This window comes from Otolemur garnettii, unplaced genomic scaffold (genome assembly GCF_000181295.1).
Source record: "Otolemur garnettii isolate 467f Iridium unplaced genomic scaffold, OtoGar3 scaffold00017, whole genome shotgun sequence".
Lineage (NCBI taxonomy): Eukaryota > Metazoa > Chordata > Mammalia > Primates > Galagidae > Otolemur > Otolemur garnettii.
In genome coordinates this window covers 1,905,227-1,922,686 of record NW_003852412.1, presented here as the reverse complement: position 1 = coordinate 1,922,686, position 17,460 = coordinate 1,905,227, and the positions used below count along the sequence as shown (strand labels likewise).

General features: G+C 40.0%; 1 protein-coding gene across 2 annotated transcripts in view; it reads left to right on the top strand.

Moving 5' to 3' along the window:
• TRIM23 (tripartite motif containing 23) overlaps nucleotides 1-17,460 on the top strand; it is a 43,673-nt gene that overhangs the window by 11,247 nt on the left and 14,966 nt on the right. For both annotated transcript variants that reach the window (XM_003785870.3, XM_012802774.2), the window contains exons 3-6: nucleotides 11,349-11,470; nucleotides 14,480-14,758; nucleotides 15,634-15,816; nucleotides 16,232-16,447. In XM_003785870.3, the coding sequence (XP_003785918.1) occupies nucleotides 11,349-11,470; nucleotides 14,480-14,758; nucleotides 15,634-15,816; nucleotides 16,232-16,447 (800 nt within the window). The remainder of the gene's footprint in view (nucleotides 1-11,348; nucleotides 11,471-14,479; nucleotides 14,759-15,633; nucleotides 15,817-16,231; nucleotides 16,448-17,460) is intronic.

The following is a 17,460-nucleotide window of genomic DNA, read 5'->3' as shown; positions in this document are numbered from 1 at the left end:
CCCAGGAGTTGGAGGTTGCTGTGAGCTGTAATGCCACGGCACTCTACCCAGGGGGACAGCTTGAGGCTCTGTCTCAACAACAACAAAAAAAAAAACAAAAAAAACAAAACAGGAGACTAAGGCCTCTTCTATTCTGAAGAACTACTTCTGCTAGGAAATTTAGTGAAGTTTCCAATCTTGTCACAGATCGTTCCATTGCCTCTATTTCTTTATTGTCTGAGTGAGGACCTTGAAATTTCCTCCTTCCTTTATTAGGGCAGCTGCACCTATTGCAGCTGATCCAACTATTCTGATTCCTACCAGTGCAGGTATTAAAACTGGTGTCCTTTTTCCACGGAAATGTCCTGATAAATCTCCTGAATTTAATCCCAAATGTTCCTGCCCTCCATCCCCAGAGTAATAATATACTTGGGGTAAAATATGGACTAAAATGCAAAGGGTAGGGATCTTTCTATATATATGGAACTTAAGAAGGGGTAATACCAGTAGTACATGCAAACCAGGCTCTATCCGGTACTTTAAGAACATACCCTTCACTGGAGGATAGTGGGCTTAACACAGTGGGGCAGGGAATTCCTGATTATACTGGTGAATGTGTTTCCTTTCCCCTTGAGTGAGAGAGATGTATGTGTCTGTATTTTTCCAAGGGACTAAGGTTTCACAGCCCCACCTAGCACAGTGATATTGATTTCCCTTGTCACAATCATTATTCTCTTCACTGGGGCAGGCATAATATTGCATACGCCATAACCCTTTTCCAGCTGTATATGTTCCACACCCAAATGTTTCCATACAGAACCCTCTCTCTTCTTTCTCCCCTTGGAGAATATTTTATTGGGGTGGGTCTCCATTGAGGGGAATAGATCACAAAGGTCAACGGAAAATACAGGCTGACTAATATTATGTAATCTCTTAACAAGTCCTGCATCATAGATGTGTGTAAGTTCCCAGGTTTAGTTCACTGGGGCAAAAGAATTAATTCTTTCCAACATGTCTCTGCCTCCTTCTCTATCGTTAGCCACCCCTTCCAGTATCTGTCCCCACAGAAAAGTTTATTTTTAGGGGGTCCTCAGTGCAAGTCACACACCATTTTTCCTTAGGCAGGGGTTCTGCTTTTTTTATTTGTGAGTGATGGATGCAATGGTGTCATTTAGCCACCTTCACAGCAGTAGGAGTAGGCAAGATGATAGGTAAAGGTCTGTCCCAACAAGCGTCTAGAGTCCCAGGAGAATGTCTCTTAATCCACACTAAATCGTCTGGCTGCAAAGCATGGGCCTCATCAGGTAGTGGTGTTTTTTCATTAGCATGTGCGGCTTTTACTTTGTCATTCACTTGACGTGAAGATATCTTGAGGCCTGCAAAGACTTAAGGAGAGAGAGCACAGTAAGCACAGCTAATTTTTCATCCCCCAACCCAGGGATGAGGGGTGGGGGCTTTCCAAACATAATTTCATAGAACGTTATTCCTTTTATGTAAGGAGTACAACATACACGCAAAAGTGCAAAGGGAAGTAGGTCTACCCAATTCTCGCCAGTCTCCAGCTGTAACTTACTCAGTGTTTTCTTTGAATGTTCTATTCATTCTTTCTACCTGTCCTGAGCTCTGTGGTCTATACACACAATGCAATTTCCAGGTGATTCCCAGTATTTTAGCCAATGTGTGGGTAATGTGGGCGATAAATGCCAGTCCATTGTTGGACCCTAGTTTTTGTGGCAATACAAATCTGGGGATAATTTCTGCTAATAACTTTGTAGCCACCATCTGAGCAGTTTTGGTTTTTGTAGGGTATGCTTTAGAAAATTTGTCCATCCAGAATAAGTGTCAACAAAAAACAATAAATATTTGTACCCATACTGAGAAGGCCCTACCTCAGTGAAGTCTAATTCCCATTGTTCACCTGGGACTTCATCACAGAGTCTGCTCCCAGCTGATACTGCTGATCTAGCAGTAGCATTTACCTTTGCATACTCCTGGCATTGGCCAGCAGTTTTCTTGGCCATCTCCTGTAGGTGGGGAATGTAGTAATTTTTCTGGAAAACTCAATAAGTTTAGTACCCTGGAGATGGGTGCTGTCATGGACCTGGCGAAGAAGTTCTGTCCCTAATTGTTTTGGAATTATTATCCAATGATTTGGGAGAATTTTCCATCCAGTTGAGGTGTCCTGTTCTTGCAGTTTGTTCCCTAAACTCTGTTTCTCTTCTGTGGAATTCTGGGAAACTGGGAGAGTTCGGTGGGGCAGAGCTGGTAAAATGTTAAGGGTTCCACTGTGTCTTTAGCAACCTCCTGTGCCACTTGATCAGCAAAGGCATTCCCTTTTGTAAGTTTGGAACCCCTGTAATGGAAGTTTGATAACCCCTGTAATGGATGGTAGCTACTTTCATTGATAACCATATAGCTTATAAAGGGGCCAAAATTTCCTACAAATGTTTTATTTCTTTCTCTCCTGAAGTCAAAAAGCCTCTTTCTTTACACAAGACTCTGGGCATGAACAGTGGCAAAAACATACGTACTATCAGTGTAAATATTTACAATTTTACCCTTTCCCCAATGCAGAGCCTGAGTCATAGTGATGAGTTCAGCCTGCTGGGCAAAAGTTCCATGGCCCAAAGCTTGGTCACATATAACATGGTCCTGAGTCACCACTGCAGCCCCCACATACCTTATTCCTTGGAGTACTACTTCTATCAGTAAACAAGTCCACCACTTCTGGATCCAACCACGGCTCATCCCGCAAGTCTGTCCTCAGGCACTGCAGTGTTTCCAGCACGTCTGAACATTAGTTGCAGGGGCTCAGAAGGGTTGTTGGAGCAGGGTGGCTGGGTTTTTAGGACATCGGAGCAGGGCCGATGTTTTTTAGGAATTGAATGCGGGTGCCTCTAATAAAAGAGCTTGATACTGAGTTATCCTGGCATTTGAGAGCCACCTGTTGGGGGAACTGCGTAATAGCACTTCTACAGAGTGTGGAGCCATAATCTGAAGATTCTCTCCCTTGGTAAACTTAGATGCCTCCAACACTAGCATGGTGATAGTGGCCACTGCCCATAGGCAATTTGGCCATCCTGCTGCCACTGGATCTAATCTTTTTGAGAGAAATGCTACTGGCTGCTTCCAGGGCCCCAAAGTCTGAGTCACTACTCCCTTTGCTATGCCCCAAGTCTTAGTCACATATAATTGAAATGGATTATGGAGGTTGGGGAGGGCTAAGGTTGGGGTCCACCTTCTTTAGGATGTCAAATGCCTGTCTTTCAATATCTGTCAATACTAATTCATTCCCTTTCCTCTGGTACATACTTAGAGAGGTTTTGCTATTTCGGGGAAACCTGGGATCCAGAGCCGACAGTACCCCACTGTGCCCAGGAGTTCCTGCACCTGCCTCTTGGTTTTTGGCTGGGGGATCTGAAGGATTGCACCAACTCATGCTTGTGACAATGCCCGTTTTCCCTCATGCAACTCTTAGCCCAAATATCTGGCTGTCCGAGTGCACAATTGTGCTTTTTTTAGTCAACACCCAGTATCCCAGCTTCTGGAGGATTTGTAATAAATCGTAGGTGGCCATCTGACACATTGCCAGGTCCCTGTGGCTACCAGCAGGTCTTCCACATATTGGAGCATCATGGCCTTAGGGTGCTGGCTCTGGTAAGGGTGGAGGTTCAGGCTGAGGGCTTCATCAAACAAGGTGGGGGAATTCTTAAAAGTCCTGGGGGAGTCTAGTCCAGGTTAATTTTCTCTTTAAATTATCCCTCAGGGTTTGTCCATTCAAAAGCAAATAAGAGTTGATTTACCCTCGCTGAAGGGAGTGAAAAGAACGCATCCTTCAGATCCAACACAGTATAAAATTGATGACTTTGAGGCAGCAGACTCAGCAATGTATAGGGATTCAGGACAGTTGGGTGGATCGTTCCACTCATTTATTTACCTCTTGCAGGTCCTGTACCAGCCTATAATCATTAGTCCCTGGTTTTTGGACAGGCAAAAGAGGAGTGTTTCATGCTGATTGGCATGGTTTTAAAATTCCTGCTTCCCAGAATCTTTTGATGTACACTGCTATCCCTTGCTTTGCCTTTAAGGTAATGGGGCATTGTTTTATCCTTGTCAGTTCAGCTGTACTGAGTAATTGAACTATAATAGGGGGTCAGTGGACAACAGCCCGGGAAGTTTGGTCTCTGCCCATACACCTAGTATTTCTTGCTGTAATTCCTTAAGGAAGGGTGAGAGTTCTGTGGACTTATTAGTACCCATGAGGTGGTATTCTGATGTTGGACATGTCACCAATATTGCTGAAGGAGATTGATCATGTAGTGGCTTAATAGTTAATTCTGCCTCCTCTTCTCCAACTGAGATTGTAGCCTGTAGTTTGCAGAGTAGGTCCCTACCTAATAAGGGGTAGGGACAATGTGGCATGACAATTGGGTAATAGTCCCGATTCTCAAATTGCTTATTCTTGTTTTAGTCCAGGGATAAGTCTTTGTCTTGCCTGTGGCCCCTTGTATAGGAGTCTGATGGTTTGAAAGGGGGCCCATTGTCTCTTATAAAACTGAATAAGTTGCCCCAGTATCCACCAAAAAATTTACAGGCCCCCTACTTCCAGCGTTACAGTAGGGTCTGGAGGGCCAAGGGGAATGGAGCCTTGGCCCCATCAATCTAATTTTAACAGAACCGGAGCAGAAGGTTCTTTGTTAGGGTCCTTCTTTCTTTTGAGGCATTCATTCTTTCAGTGTCCTAATTCTTTACAGTAAGCACACTGGTCAGACTTCAAAGGGGTACAGGTTCTTCTGTCTACATTGCATCTACTCAGGGCCCATCTATTTCCTTTGAAGTGGGGATTTTGTTTCTGATTCCCCATTGTTTTTGTAGGGTGGTGACCAACACTTTGGCTATTTTCTTGGAATGTCGGGTTTCCATATCATCCCGATTGTTATAAATTCTTTGAGCAACCTCCAACAACTCAGATAGGAGCTTTCCCTCAAAACCCTCAATTCTCTGAAACTTTTTCTTTGTATCTGGAGCCGACTGAGAGACAAAAGCAATATTAATGGCCCTCTTGTTTTCAGGAGCTTCCTGGTCTATTGGCGTATATAGCCTATAGGCCTCCATTAGCCGCTCTAAAAAGGCGGCAGGTGTCTCATCTGACCTCTGAATAATCTTAGTCACCTTAGAGAGGTTGGTAGGCTTCTGGGCTGCACCCCTGAGCCCCTTCAGCTGAGTCTGGCCATCATTGATGAGAGCCCCCTTACCTGCATCCATGTTAGGGTCCTAAGATGGCCTTATGCTGGGAAAAACCACCCATATTTATTCAGGGTTAGTGGTAGGTTGGTCATTGTGCCCTAAAACACGCTTCCATGCTTCCCTCAAAATTCTTTCCCTTTCCTCTGAGGTGAACAATGTTTGCAACAGCTGTTGACAGTCATCCCAGGCTGGCTAGTGGGTATGAAATACTGATTCTAGTAAAGAAATTAAAGCCTGGGGTTGATCAGAAGAGGCTGGATTCTGCTGCTTCCAATTATAAAGGTCACTAGTAGTGAAAAGAACATAAACCAAGAATGGAACTATATCCCTGTTAGCTGTAGGTTGAATGTCTGCCGTGAGGGCAGAATAGGGGCAGGGGATGGTTGAGCCTGTGAGCCTGCCTCAGGTCAATTTTACTAGGGGTAGCTTGGTAGGGATACCCACTTCGAGTGTGTAGGGGGCTGGGTACATGGTCTGGAGTTAATTGACCTGGGGCAGGTGGGGAAGTTGGGGGTTGTTCTGGATCCGGCTTAGGAGCTATAGGAGGATGTGGAGGACATCTTCCTATGGATCCAGAAAGTTCCCAGTCCTCAGAACTATCCCGTAAAACCAGATACAATTTCCCTTTTGTTCCTACAATTCTCTCGTCCTTCTCTCAGCCCCTCTTCTGATTTGGGTCTTTTCTAGGTTGGTTCAGTAGAAAAGTTTTATTCCTTTTATTCTTTGTACACATTTTCAGATAGGGTGGATCATCAGTACAAGTATCAATCCATACTAAAATAGAAGGAATTTGGTCCAGGTGCCCTGGGTTTTCAAAAACTATCCTCTTGACCCAATACTCTATGTGGAGATTTGTAATACCCTTAGAGGGCCAATCTACTCCAAAAGTAGGCCACTCTAATTCACATAAAGTTCTTTTAAAAAAAGAACATTAACTTTGTATCCATAAAAGGGAGCTCTTTGTCTAAAATCTTCAAAATTTTCAAGAAATGGGGGTATTTGCAAAGGATGACTGTCCCATGTTTTATAATAATCTATAATAACCTTTCCTAGTGTAATTGATGATCTATTGATCCATGATGGTTAGGCCCCTGATTTAGGTAGAAGTAAAAAGCCTTTTTTGCTAAGGGTTCTAATAATGCTATACTAGCCAAGTCTTGGAGGGTTTGAACTTGTATCTTCAATGACTTGTTTCTGTTCCTAAGTAAAGGGAGGGGTTTCTAAGGGGGTTAGGTTAAAAGGGGTGGGTTTCAAGAGTCCACTGGTGCCAAAAGCTGATGGAATATTGGGTAAACAATATAAGAGGTATAAAGGATTGAAAGATCCCAATATCCTCTCCGGAGAACAAATACTCCCCTTATTATATCAACAGGACGGGAGTCAATTGTTCTCCCATGTCCTGCCCCAGTGAGAAAGGGGAAGGGATGAAAGAATAGGTGGACTAACAAGTCTACTGGATGGAAATTTTGGATCCACCAAAGAATTATACTGTGGATCCACCAAGGAATTATACTGATTAATAAAATTAATCCAACTATTTTCTTGCAAGTTATGACATCCTTGTGTCCAGCACTCTGCCAGATGCCATACATAAGCTCCTCTTTCAGAGGTACGTCTATCCCTGCCGTTAAAAGAGCAATGAGGTTATTGGGGAAGACAATAGCAACACCTTATAAGAGTTTTACAGAACAAGCAATGAACTGGGGGGTAAAAATGTTTAAAAAGGGACCTAACTTCCTCAGGAAGGACCTGTCCTATTGTAGAAAAGAGAGTAAGGGCCAATGGGGGCATTCACCAATGGATTAGAGCAAAAATAGTCATAATAATTAGATAGGACCCAGCCAGTGCAATTCTTTCATTATGAGTCCATGACACAGGAGTCACGGTGTATATTCTGATAGTAAACCCTATGCCAGCAACCCCTAATATAATCCAACAAATAATATAGGGTGGGATTATCAAATGATGGTGGTGGATCTTTTGGGGTCATAGTAAACAAACTAAAAGAAAGGTAAAGAAAAAAAAAGAAAGGTAAAGAAACAGATTTCTTCAGGATGAAAATCAGAAAGAGTTCCTTGTAAAAAAAAATTAGAAACCTAAGAAATTATGTGTTCAACAGAATCTGACTCTGGATGAGTCCAATCTTCTATAAGATAAGTTACAAACTATGAAAAATGACACGTTAAACAGATGACATGAAACAAAGAATACACTAGGGTTGTGCCTTGTCCACCTTTTTAAGCCCTATCTTTGCAATAGGCTGGGCCCTATAAATCCCATACTGGGTTGACCTGAGGGTCGATTTCGCCACTTAGCTATATGATAGAGTTGTGGACCAGAGCACAACCTGAGGACCAATTTTGCCACTTAGCCATATGACAGAGTTGTGGACTAGGACTGCTTCCCCTCAACACACACCATTCACTCACATTCAACATATAATAGACCTGACCTGGGCTCCCTATCGAGCCCCCAGACCATCACTGAGCTGTGTTCGGTAAGTTGACAGACTTACCGGTAAGAACCCAGACCCAGATGAGTCCTTCCTTTCTTTTAATTGTATTTAATTTAAAGAGAGTTGAACCCAAGGGTCTGAGTCGGCCTCAATCCCGGGCTGAGGTACGTCTCTCAGTGGCCGCCCCCTGGAAAGAGACTGGGCTGTCCGTGATCACACCTGGTTTGTCTACGTGGAAAGAAAAAAAATCCCTGGAAATCTCGCTGGGGCCTCCAGATGTTATAGAGTGTGAGATTTTTAAAGGACCACCAGAGACATCAATTAATTAAAGCCAATTTTAGGAATCTTTATTAGGTTGGCCAACCAACTTTTCCTCTACGTGGATATAGAGGGAATAGCACAGGCCATGAAAAGGGAAGGGTTTATATAGGGTAAATTATCTCTACTATCAGGTGCTACATGCAATCCAGCCAGCAATCAAGCAAGCAACCAACCTATTTTTGTCATCAGTTTGTTACAAAAGCATTACAGCACTTGCATTTACAACAGTCACAGATCACAAGTTACAGATCACAAAACTGAGTGGGGAAACAATTTTACTCTGAACAGTGGGTCAGGCAAAATTGTGGTGTCATGCTGGTGGCTACTCTGTTTGTTCTTTAATTTTTTTATTTTAGCTACTTTACTTCTTCCAAGCAAGGGCAAGGGATTACAGGGGGTTTCTTTTATTTATTTATTTATTTTTTGAGACAGAGCTTCAAGCTGTCCCCCTGGGTAGAGTGCTGTGGCATCACAGCTCACAGCAACCTCCAACCCCTGGGCTTAAGCTAGTCTCCTGCCTCAGCCTCCCAAGTAGCTGGGACCACAGGTGCCTGCCACAATGCTCGGCTATTATTTTTTGGTTGCAGCTGTCATTGTTGTTCGTGGGCCCGGGTTGGATTCAAACCCACCACCTTGGGTGTATGTGGCTGGCACCTTAGCCACTTGAGCCACAGTCGCCGAGCCTACAGGGAGTTTCTTATCCTATCTCAGTAGCTCACAACAATCTCCAACTCTTGGGCTCAAGCAAATCTCTTGCCTCAGCCTTCCAAGTACCTGGGTCTATAGGTGCCTGTCACAATGCCTGGCTATTGTTTTTTTATTTTTTAAGAGAGGGAGTCTTGCTCTTGCTCAGGCTGGTCTCCAACCTGTTGAGTTCAGGCAATCCACACGCCTTGGCCTCCCAGAGTGCTATGATTACAGGTGTGAGCCACCGCATCCAGCCTGTTCCACCTTTTTGAAGAGTACTTTACCTTTTCTATATTAATACCACAGTGTGTGTGGGGGGGGGGTTGTGTGGGAGTTATCATCCTCAGTGTTTAGCCAGACTTGACATTTATGACAGGGAATGATTAGTCATAAGTTGAAGTATGTGACTGTTATCACCATCAACATTAAAAATAGCTCTGTCTTTTTTTTATTTTTTATTTTTGGAGATAGAGTCTTACTCTCTTGCCCAGGTTAGAGTTGCTTTGATGTCATCAGAGCTCACAACCTCAAACTCTTAGGCTCAAGTGATTCTTTTGCCTTAGCCTCTAGTTCTGTTGTTAGTAGAGAAGGGGGTCTCACTCTTGCTCACACTTGTCTCAAACTCCTAAGTTCTTGCAGACAAACTAGCTGCCTTGGCCTCCCAGAGTGCTAGGATTATAGGTGTAAGCCATTGTGCCTGGCCAAAAATAACTCTGTCTTAGAGATTGTCATTACTGTAATTTGTAGATTTGATTTTAACTGTGATTCCAGGCTGTGGAATATATGTTAGTGACCCTTGACATAGTTGGATTTTATTCTTTTTTAAAAAGTCTATTTTTAAATGTATTATAAAATTAATGTCTATATACATTGTAGAAAATTAAAAAATATAAAGGTAGAAAATAATCATTTTAAATTTCTCTCTGTAGAAGAAGACTATTATTAATATTAAAGTCATAATTAGAATTTCTCTCCAGTCCAAGAGTATATAAGTAGTTTATAGAACTGTTCAGCAATATTTCTGGTTCTCTTAACATGGTGAAATTATACTTCCCTGCCCTCTTCTAGTTAGGATGGCTGGGTGATTTCCATTTAACCAGTGAAATGTGAGAAGAATTGAGGTGTTAACTTCCAAGTTGAAGTTGTTAAGAGGAGGTTTATGATGGTTTGATGGAAATCCTTTTCTTTGCTACAGTGAAGTGTTCTAGGTGGTTGGAGGCTGGGTAGTTTGTATCCTTGGCCATGGACAGTGGGGTGCAGTCTTGTTTTCCCCAACCCCTGAGATGCTACATAAGCAAAAAGTCTTTGTTGTGGTAAGCCATTGCGATTATAGTGTTGTTTTTGACAGTTACAGAAACATGAAGTAGTGCATTTGGTAGTACTCAGCTACTGCTAGAAATTTACATGTTTAGATTCATTATATAATGTTCAAATATTTGTAAAATTGTTAAGGCTGTATTTTAAAATGATCATTAGCCTTCTTAACCTTTATATAAGTAGCATAGATAGAACTCAGCTTGTGTAGAGTACATGTTAAAAATTAAGGAGAAAGCTTTGTAGGGCAAGACTGAGGGAGAAACACCAGGTGAGCTGCATAGTGTACTTAGGAAACAAAGTCACAGAAGTCAGAGAAACATATTTAGCCTAGTTTTATTTTTATGAGAATCACAACAGGAATTTTTTTTTTGTTAATTTAAGAAAAGAGGGCTTGGCAGCCATAGTACATTGGTTATGGCGCCGGCCACATACACTGAGGCTGGTGGGTTTGAACCTAGTCCAGGCCAGCTAAAACAACAGTAACAACTGCAACAAAAAAATAGCCAGGTGTTCTGGTAAGCACCTGTAGTCCTAGCTACTTAGGAGGCTGAGGCAAGAGAATCGCTGAAGCCCAAGTGTTTGAGGTTGCTGTGAGCTGGGATGCCACGTTACTCTACCGAGGGTGACATAGTTAGACTCTGTCTCAAATAAATAAAAAATTTAAGAAAAAAAGAGTCAAGAGGAAGAGGAGCCTTGCAGGTAATGACGCTATCATTCTTTTATGTATTTATTCATTTAGGTGGCAGCTATGTCAGATGATATTAGAAGCTCTCAGTAACAGATATTCCTTCTAATTGCTAAAGGTTCTGGATTTTATTTATAGGCTTAGGAATTGTGTGTGTGTGTTATCCTGGATTGCAATGTAAAATGTGCTGCTTAATGTGGGTTGCTATTAAAAATGTTTGAAAGCACTTAATATTTTAGTGCATATGGTATGTCGGTGACAAAATATGATTTGTAAAACTAAATGATAGAAAAATAATAGAATTTTAAAGTATGATTCTACTTGGAATGCTGATGGGTTCTTCTGTTTTTTTTTGTTTGTTTGTTTGTTTTTTGTTGTTGTTGTTGTTGCATTTTTTGGCCGGGGCTGGGTTTGAACCCGCCACCTCCGGTGTATGGGGCCGGTACCCTGTTCCTTTGAAATACAGGTGCCACCTGAGTTCCTCTGTTTTTTAAAGAGAACATTAACAAAGCAATTGTTCTGTCATGAAAAGAAAATGGGGAAAATTTGAATTTTTAAAATTTGGACATTAATGACTATGTATGGTATAGAAATTACTTTTGTGGTATGGGGTAAGATAAATATTCTATTTTGTTAGATTTTGTTTTTATATTCTAGGAGATTCAGGTGTCTGGGGATTGAAAAAAAATTTTGCTTTATTGGAGCTTTTGGAACGACTGCAGAATGGACATATTGGTCAGTATGGAGCTGCAGAAGAAGCCATTGGGATATCTGGAGAGGTATTTATTGAACTTGGTGAAATATTTGTTATAAGCATGGATTTTTTTTTTTAATTTAAAGTATTTGTCATTAATAGCACAGTATCATCTCTTCTTCAGGAGGTAGATTTCTTTTTTTTTTTTTTTGAGACAGAGCCTAAAGCTGTCACCCTAGGTAGAATGATGTGGCATCACAGCTCACAGCAATCTCCAACTCCTGGGCTTAAGCAAATCTCTTGCCTCAGCCTCCCAAGTAGCTGGGACTATAGGCGCCCACCACAATGCCTGGATACTTTTTGGTTGTAGTTGTGATTGTTGTTTGGCAGGCCTGGGCTGGATTCGAACCTGCCAGCTCTGGTTATGTGGCTGGTGCCTTAGCTGCTTGAGCTACAGGTGCTGAGCCAGCAGGTAGATTTCTAGAAACACAACTTTTCATTACTTTACTGTGCTAAAGGCCACAGTGTTCCCAACAGAAGTAAAAGTAAAACTTGAATTCTTTAAAAATACTATGTCTAAACTGTTTATCAAACTTTCCTACTTATCATAATTTCATTCTTTCTATCCAAGGATAAAGTGAAAAGAGTAAGAAGATAGATGAGTAAGATGTATAAGCTACATTACAGTGAGGACACAAATGTAAATCAGTCAACAGTAAAGTACAATGAAAGAAAGAAAAAGTTCATGAAAGAGGCCTTTTAGTGTTGAGGTAAAATGCCTTAAAGTTAGCAATAGCTTCTGATGGAATTACTACTAATAAATACCATCAATGAAAGGTTAAATTATGTGTCGATAAAATTTCTATCCAGATGGCCAGATGTCTAATAAATATTAGAAAAATTCATTAACACTAGATTTTAACAATGTTAAAATATATGTTTAGTACTTAAAGTATTGTCACATAGCTGTATAATACAGGACATAGGTTTTTCTTAGACTTACATATATTAAGAACATTTACAGTAAATAACAGTTAATGATTTTGGTGGTCAACTTTAAAACTACATATTTCGTATTAAGGAAAAAAGTGTCAGATTGAATTCCAGTTCCCTTTTATTAGGTGATGATTTCTTTTTTTTCCTTTTGAGACAGAGTGTCACTGTGTTGTGTTTGGGAGAATGCTATGGCCTCACAGGTCATAGCAACCTCAGACTCTTGGGCTTAGGTGATTCTCTTTCCTCAGTCTCTCTAGTAGTTGGTACTATAGGTGCCCACCACAATGCCTGGCTATTTTTGGTTGCTGTTGTCACTATTTAGCAGGTTGGGGCCGAGCTGGAACCTGCCAGCCTTGGTGTTGTGGCCAGTGCCGTACTCACTAAGTAACAGGTGCTTCAGCCAGGTGATGATTTCTTTATATTAAAGTGAATCAGTGAAATGAATTTCAAACTATATCTGCATCTTTTATCTTTATGTAAAAAGACATTATGGACTGTATCATTATGGGCATTATGTGGCTGTATCTTTTATCTTTATGTAAAAAGACATTATGGACTGGGCACTGTGGCTCACACCTGTAATCCTAGCACTCTGGGAGGCCAGGCCAGAGGATTGCTGAGGCCAGGAGTTTTGAGACCTGCCTGAGCAAGAGCACTACCCTATCTTTCCTAAAAATAGAAAAATTAGCTGGGTGTGGTGGTATGTTTCTGTAGTCCCAGCTACTCAGAAAGTTGAGGCAGGAGAATTGCTTGAGTCCAGTAATGTGAGATTGTAGTGGGTTATGATGTTATACTCTAGCCCAGGCAACAGAGCAAAATTTGTCTCAAAAAAAAAAAAAAAAAGATGTTTGACAGACTGTTATCTAATGTTGATCTTGTAAATTTTTTTTTTTGAGACAGAGTCTCACTGTGTCACCTTTGGTAGAGTGCTGTGGTGTCACAGCTCACAACAACCTAAAACCCTTGGGCTTAAGTGATTCTCTTGCCTCAGCCTCCCAGCTGGGACTACAGGCACCTGCAACAACACCCAGCTCTTTTGTTGTTGTTGTTGTTATTTGTAGTTGTCATTGTTGTTTGGCAGGCCTGGGCTGGGTTTGAACCTGCCAGCTCTGGTGTATATGGCTGTCGCCCTAGCTGCTGAGCTATAGGAGATGAAACGACCTTGTAAATTTTTTATTTCTCAGATCTAGAAAGCAGAAGACATGAATTTTTTTATGGTACATGTATACATTTGTCATAATTACAAACAAAACTGCTCAACTTGATTCTCTTTTATTTAATGTATTAATGACATCATCAATGTGTTTTCTAATTTTTACTTCTGAAAAATTTTATACCAAATCTTTCTAGTTATGGCCTTTTAATATTCAGCAAATTGTTAAAGTCATTCTTGATTATCTGACATGTAATTTTTTACTTACTTGAAATACATTTTAGTTTTTGTTGAAAATTAGAGATAAAATTACATATAAGTTTTATTGTTTTTTGAATTTGCTTAAATTGTACATTAGATTCACTTGTGGAGCTATCAGAATATACTTGTATATATTTAGAAAAAAATATACAAGTCCAGGCTTCATCCACAACCTCTTAAAATAAGAATTTTCTAGGCTGGAGTCTGGGAATCTATATTTATAAAAGTCTCACAGTTATTTCTGATGCATCTCCCAGATTATCTAAGTAGTATTTATGCCTTTGACTTTTCTATGTATCATCATGTCAAGTAACATTTAAGGCAATGGGGATAGATAATATTTAATATCAGATGTTTTTAGTCTTATGTATAGTCTTATAAAAAGATTTCTAACCATGGTTTAGTAAAGTGGTAGAAAAGATCTTTGCATTGTGAGAATAATTTTGTTTTTGACCTCTAATTTATAACATATATTAACAGTCAAATTTAGAAATAGCCTCTCACTTACTCATAGAAATAAATATATCTTCAGATGCATGCTGAGTGACCATCATGCTTAATGGTATATTTTCATATATAAAGGCTAGTCAGTTAGAAAAGATTATGGGCCTCTTCTATATTTTAAAATTTGTCATCTTATACTGATTGGGTTCAATTTTAAGGCATTATTTTTTTGTTTGTCAGAGCATCATTCGTTGCGATGAAGATGAAACTCATGTTGCATCTGTATACTGTACTGTGTGTGCAACTCATTTGTGCTCAGAGTGTTCCCAAGTTACGCATTCTACAAAGACGTTAGCAAAGCATAGACGAGTGCCTCTTGCTGATAAACCTCATGAGAAAACCATGTGCTCTCAGCACCAGGTGCATGCCATTGAGTTTGTTTGCTTGGAAGAAGGTTGTCAAACCAGCCCACTCATGTGCTGTGTCTGCAAAGAATATGGAAAACACCAAGGTCACAAGGTATGAATTTAATTGAATTAGATAACTCTAGTTACCAGCTTTCACTTATTTTTATGACCTGGTTGTTTATATAAAAGGGATTGAGGAAGAATTAGGTGATGAATGAATTGAACTTGGTTGCATGAAAAGAAATGATAGATTTAATTTCTTTTTTTTTTTTTTGATTAGAGAGACATTTAATTTCTGAATGACAAATGTCATTTTAGAGAGGCCTCTTGATTCTTTGTTTACTGCAAAGTAGTTCTCCAGTGGGAAATAAAAATTCTCTTCTTTGTTTGCATGTTTTCATAACACACTGGATTATTTTGACAATATTTGTGTCTACCAGATTATAAACTATTATGATTATAATTTTAGAAGTAATCTCTTGATCTCTTGTTTAATAATAAATGGACTTCCACATTTTTAAATTATTTGTTTGTGGGACAAATAGTTTTCCTATGAAGAAGTAAAAGTGAGTTGGTGGTTTTTAATTTGTTATGCTGTGCTTTTTCTTTTCTTTTGAAACAGAGCCTCAAGCTGTTGCCCTGGGGAGAGTGCAGTGGCATCATAGCTCACAGCAACCTCCAACTCCTGGGCTTAGGCAATTCTCTTGCCTCAGCCTCCCAAGTAGCCCGCCACAACACCTGGCTATTTGTTGGTTGTAGTTGTCATTGGCAGGCCCAGGCTGGATTTGAACCCACCAGCTCTGGTGTATGTGGCTTGTGCCTTAGCCACTTGAGCTACAGGCATTGAGCCATGCTGTGCTTTTTCTAAATGTGTTATGAAAGCTACTTTGGGCTGATATTTCTTTGTATTAATGAAAGGATTTAAATTTTTTTTATATCATTAGTTAATGTATGAGTTATTTTCTATAATTATGTTGCATTTTGTAGCATTCAGTATTGGAACCAGAAGCTAATCAGATCCGAGCATCAATTTTAGATATGGCTCACTGCATACGGACTTTCACTGAAGAAATCTCAGATTATTCCAGAAAATTAGTTGGAATTGTTCAGCACATTGAAGGAGGAGAACAAATTGTGGAAGATGGAATTGGAATGGCTCACACAGAACATGTATGGATTTTTTTCCCTTTTTTTGCCTGCTTATTTGTTCTTTTTCCCTTTTCATCTTCCAGGAAATATTTATTAAACAGTTATAATGTGCTAGTACTGCACTAATTACTGGAAGTAAGTTTTTTAAAAAAGTCTATTCATTGAACTTAAAATCCGTTGTGCAAGAGAGATAGTTTGAAATACGTTAACTGTTTGTGAGGAAGTATAGGGATATTGGGGGAGACTGGGGATTAGGCACTCCATTTGGTTTGAGATGTCATTTATGTTGGATATCCAAAGTCTATAGTTGAAGATCTAGCATGGAAATTTAAATTTTGGAATTTAATACAGATCTATGCAGTCTATATTAAATTTTTAATATTTTACATATAAAATATTTGTTAAGTTTACAATCAATTAAAACTTGTTTGTATAGGTACCAGGTACTGCAGAGAATGCCCGGTCATGTGTCCGAGCTTATTTTTCTGATCTACATGAAACTCTGTGTCGTCAAGAAGAAATGGCTCTAAGTGTTGTTGATGCTCATGTTCGTGAAAAACTGATTTGGCTCAGGCAACAACAAGAAGATATGACTATTTTGTTGTCCCAGGTTTCAACAGCATGCCTTCATTGTGAAAAGACTTTGCAGCAGGTAGGTAGTTGAAGTGTGATTTGGAGCTTAGTTGTAAAGTTAAGTAGATAATTACCAGAGGTACATGCTAGTTTGTTTTGTCAATTTGATGAACATTTTTTCTTTGTTTGGGTTTTTTTGAGACAGAATTTTACTTTGTCACCCTTGGGAGAGTGCTGTAGCGTCATAGCGCACAGCAACCTCAAACTCTTGGCCTCGAGTGATCTTTTTGCCTTAGTCTCCCAAGTAGCTAGGACTACAGGCACCTGCCACAACACCCAGGTATTTTTAGAGAGAGGGTCTCGATTTGTATAAGCCTGGTCTCTGAACTCCTGAGCTCAAGCAATCCACCTGCCTTGGCCTCCCAGAGTACTAGGATTATAGGCATGAGCCACTGCACCTGACGTTGATGAACATTTTGTGTCTGCTGCATGTGTTGACCTTGCTCTTAGGACATGGTCTCTAACCTCAAATTGCTCTACTAGCCATGTCAGTGTCTTTTTCTTCAAATCCTCCCTTCTCCACTATGAAACCCTGGGTTCTAGACAGCTTCAAACTTCATGTCATTTTTTAGTCATTCCAAGTCCTTTTACTCCTTTTCTGCCAGACATATATGTACTATTCTTTTTGCCTGAAGTGCCTGTATCTCTTTTTCTCTCCTTCAAGGTTCAGCTCAAATGTTCACTCTTCTTTGAAGCTGCTGTCTTCCTTGGTCTTTTTGGGGGGTTATCATGGGAAGGGTGCCTGTCTAGCATATACTATCTACCTGTGTTCTAATTCAGTTGTTTTTTACATTACTATCATAGTAAACACACATTTTGTGATGGTTAAGGTATTATAAGCAATTACACAGTTTTCAGATTATTTACCTTGTAAATTATGTTATTATAAATTTAGTAATTAGATTATTCTAACAAAATGGTTAGTCTTAACACATTTTTTTCTTTTGTGTGTGTGTGGCTCAAACTAGAATAGTCCTGGTTAGTCTCAGTCTTACACATTTCTGTTTTATTTGATTTTTTTTTTTTTTTAGA